The following is a 3,671-nucleotide window of genomic DNA, read 5'->3' as shown; positions in this document are numbered from 1 at the left end:
TATCTGACATGAGGAGGAGAGACAAGGGGAGTCCGGGAGGGTCTGGGAGAGAGGCCGAGAGGGAGGAAGAGCGCCCTTGCTGCAGAAACCTGTGTCCTCCGATGCTTCATCAGCACCGGGCTCGTTGCAAAGAGCCCTCCTGTGCTGCATCGTCAGCTGTTAGGTAAAGACAGTGTCCAGCCCGGGGCTTTTTCTCCGTACCGGCTCGGTGCTATATCTAGCTGTGTCACAGTGTGTACAAAAGGATCCCTCAGTTGCTTAGGGGGCCTAGAGCCATTTACTTGCTGCTTTTTCCTATATGCTTAATTTTCCCCTTAAAGGAGCGCTCCCTTAAAAGCCTCTGCAGTTGTCATGGAGTTGTGCTTCCTGGTAAACAATGACTCTTTTCATTCCAGCACAGCTTTCAGTCCAGTAGCTGCGATAGCCAGAGCAGAGGGCAGAGAGAAAGAGAGAGGAGGGGTTGTGTTGCTGCTGCACAAGGCAGTTCTCTCTATACTCTCGTCTTTTATGAAGTCTATGTCCCACACAGGCTAACTATTCACTTATAACAGTTGGTGTAGTTTGTAGTTCCATTACATCCACAATACAAAATGATGTCTTCATTTGGTTTGCTTTGATGGGATTCTATGTAAAAATGGATGATTAAAAATGTAATCAAAACTGATGGGTAAAGTTATGTCAGGAAAAATAACACAATGACTGCTATGGTTCTTCATGGAAACTGGGGTAAAGCTGTTGAGTGATGAAGGCCATAATGAAGGCTAGAGCCAAGCACATGACCAGAAGTAAGGAGTCCTCTACAAAGACGTGGGTTCACTTCTCATCCAGGCTGGCTTGGAGCTGCGCCTCCAGGGCCATCTTATCAAAAGTACGCATGTTGGTCTCCTCCCGCACCCTGTCCCGCACGTGGAAGGAGGCGCGGGCCACGGACCGGGCGCTCTCCAGCACGGCCCGCTTCTCCTTGAAGATCTGCTCGCTCTTCTCCAGCTTCCTCTCGATGGACTGGAGCAGTTCCAGGCGCCTCTGTTTCTCCTCCTCCTCCACGCGCTGCCTGTTGAGCCTCTGCAGCTTCTCCTTCTCCTGACGGCTCTGAGTGGCCCGCTGGGCTTTCTCCTTGGCCTTCTCCTCGGCCACCAGCGCTGCCTGCTGGGCCCGCTTCTCTGCCTCCTTCACACGCGCCTCCAGCTGCTGCTGCTGCTGCCTCTCACGCTTCTCTGCTGCCTTGCGTGCTTTCTGGATTTGCTTCTCCTCACGCTTGGCCTTCTCTTTCAGCTCCTGCCCTCGACGCTCTACTATCTGTTCATAATTCTCAAGAGAGCGGCTAAGCTTGTCCTCCGCTGCCTTCCTGGCCTCCGTCCTCTCCTCCTCCTCTCGGCGGGAGATCTCCCGTATTATGGCGGCATGACGCCTTCTCTCCGCCCTGTTCAATCCCCGTCTGTCCTCCTGGGCTTGGTGCTCCTTCTCCTGCCTCTTCAGCTCGGCCATGGTGAGCTTCTCCTTTAGCAGCAGCCTCTCCTGCTCCAGGACGGCTGACCTGTCCTCCTCCAAGGCCTTCAGGTTCTGCTCCTGCAGCGCTTTCTTCTGCTTCTCCTCCTGGGCCGCCTGCTGCAGCCTCTGCAGACGGCTGCGCTCCTGCTGCTCTGCCAGCTCCCTCCACCGCTCCTCGCTCTCTTCGGCCTGACGGAGTTTGGCGGCCGACGACTCACGTTCCTGCTGGCTGAGCCTACGTTGGCGTGTTGACACCTGGGAGTGCCACGCCCGCTGGCACTGCAGCACCGCACGCTGCTTCTCCCTGTCCTCCTGCTCCCGCCGCAGCTCGTCCATGCGCCGCTCACTATCCCACTGAAGGTGAGCCACGTAGCGGGTCTGGCTCATGATGTCTTCTTCTTGGTATCTGGCAAGCATCAAAGCTGCGATCTTGCGGTCACGCTCGGGCACTGCCTTCAGGCCTCGACGTTTTACCTCCCTAACTATGCGCTCCACTTTCTGTGTGGTCTGAAGAGAGTGGCTTAGGTCGCCCAGACTGAGGCTGCGGCCCATCAGGGAGTTGAAAGTGGCCAGGGTGCGTGCACGGGGACTGGAGACTTTAGCCCAGTGATCTCGTGCACCATCCCAACTGTAGGAGGAGGAGGCGCCTGACTCTGACGAGGTGCATGTTGTAGTAGTTGTGGTGTTGGAAGTGGAAGAGCAGACAGTGTCCATCCTCCGCTGTAAGGACTCCAGCGAATGGCTTTTTCCTCGCACCTTGGAATGAAGTCCTAGGTGTCCATTGTGCTGGGAGAACGGTCCTCCCGTTATGCCATTGAGAGGCGTTGCAGGAACTGCAGGCTTTGACACTGAGGATGTCAATGTAGAGTTGGCTCTGGGGAAGGAGGGGGGTTTGGGGGTTGATCTGGGGAAGGTGTTTGAGGATTTACTGCCAGAGGGCTTCCTGACTGTTGGTGGAGGGCCAGATGAGACCGGTCGTGTGGCTTTGACTTGTTCAGGGGATGAGGACAATGGATGCTTAGCAGAGTAAAGGCCCTTGGAGGACAACATAGAGCTCATTGAACCAGTTTTTGAAGACTGAGTAGAGCCGGTGTGGACAGATTTAGGGGAGGTACTAAGACTTGAGGGGGAGGCTTTAGATAAAAGAGTTGTACCTGTTTTGGAGGTCGTGCCTGATGCTGCGGCTCTAGAGGACGCTCCAAAATCAGGGGCTGAGCTAGAGGTCACCGGCCCAGATTTAGAAGGCTGAGTGGAGCCAGAAGTGACTTTGTGCTGCTGCTCCACTGAGGAGGATGATGTGCTGCTGTTGCCATTGACTGCAGCCTGCAAGATCCTTCTCTTTTCCTCCCTAACAATCCTCTCCCTCTCCTCCCTGCACTGCCTGAGTTTAGCATGCCTGTCCCTCTCATAGACTTCAAACAGCCCTGTTGCAACGCGCATGGAGCGGCCAGGAGCCTCGCGGGCGAACTCAGCCAGCGGGCGGGGCAGGAGCTCCACAGGTTTGACCCCGCATCGAGCACACGCCTCCAGAGAGCGGGGACTAGTTAGCACATAGCGGCTGCCCTCTGCGGCCGGTGAGTCAAAGTTGTAAAGGTCCAGATGCAGCTTGGGTGATGGCTCTCTCTCAGTCTGAGTCTGTGGTTGCTGAGGTGAGGTCCCCTGAGAGGCGGCCTCTGGCGCAGTGTGGCAGGGGCTCGGCTCAGAGCTGCCGGTGGGCGGCGTCTCAAAACCGGCATCCTCTTCCTCCTCTGTTGCCATGCCATCACCCTGTTCTGGCAGCCGAGGGGCTTCGGTGGCCACAGTTGGTGGGTCAAGCTGCGGGCCTTTGCACTTGTTCTGATCCTCAACCTCCGAGGGGTCGACCATAGTTGGCTAATACTGCAGGTAGAGAGTGGGAGGAGACAAGAGGGATCAATGGAAAGGGGTTGTATGATACATGAGGGTGAGTGGATAAAATAGTGGAAGAGGTTTCAATCAGAGGATTATAGCATTCTGTCCAGAGCTTAAGAGAGATGCAGTCTGTGGGGGGAGGGTCATAACGCAGGTTCAGAAATGCATGCATGCATGCACACATATTCATGCACCCAATGATTTTACACCAGATGAGACATTTTCCCTTTAGGGAAATTACATAACACATGAAAAACACCACATTCCTTTAATAGGGAATCTATTTTTGGAAG

The 3,671-nt window shown here is 55.1% G+C and overlaps 1 protein-coding gene across 1 annotated transcript; it reads right to left on the bottom strand.

Annotated features, from left to right (window-relative positions):
• Positions 1–330: 330 nt before the first annotated feature.
• Positions 331–3,354, bottom strand: ccdc177 (coiled-coil domain containing 177). Its single transcript, XM_071897048.2, has 2 exons — positions 818–3,354; positions 331–415 (listed from the first exon to the last, which is right to left on the bottom strand). The coding sequence occupies exons 1-2, from the start codon at positions 3,352–3,354 to the stop codon at positions 331–333; spliced, it is 2,622 nt and encodes an 873-aa protein (XP_071753149.2).
• Positions 3,355–3,671: the final 317 nt, after the last annotated feature.

The sequence above is a fragment of the Centroberyx gerrardi genome, chromosome 17, assembly GCF_048128805.1.
Source record: "Centroberyx gerrardi isolate f3 chromosome 17, fCenGer3.hap1.cur.20231027, whole genome shotgun sequence".
Classification (NCBI taxonomy): Eukaryota; Metazoa; Chordata; class Actinopteri; order Beryciformes; family Berycidae; genus Centroberyx; species Centroberyx gerrardi.
The sequence above is the reverse complement of the archived record's forward strand: the minus strand, read 5'-3'. Positions and strand labels throughout refer to the sequence as shown.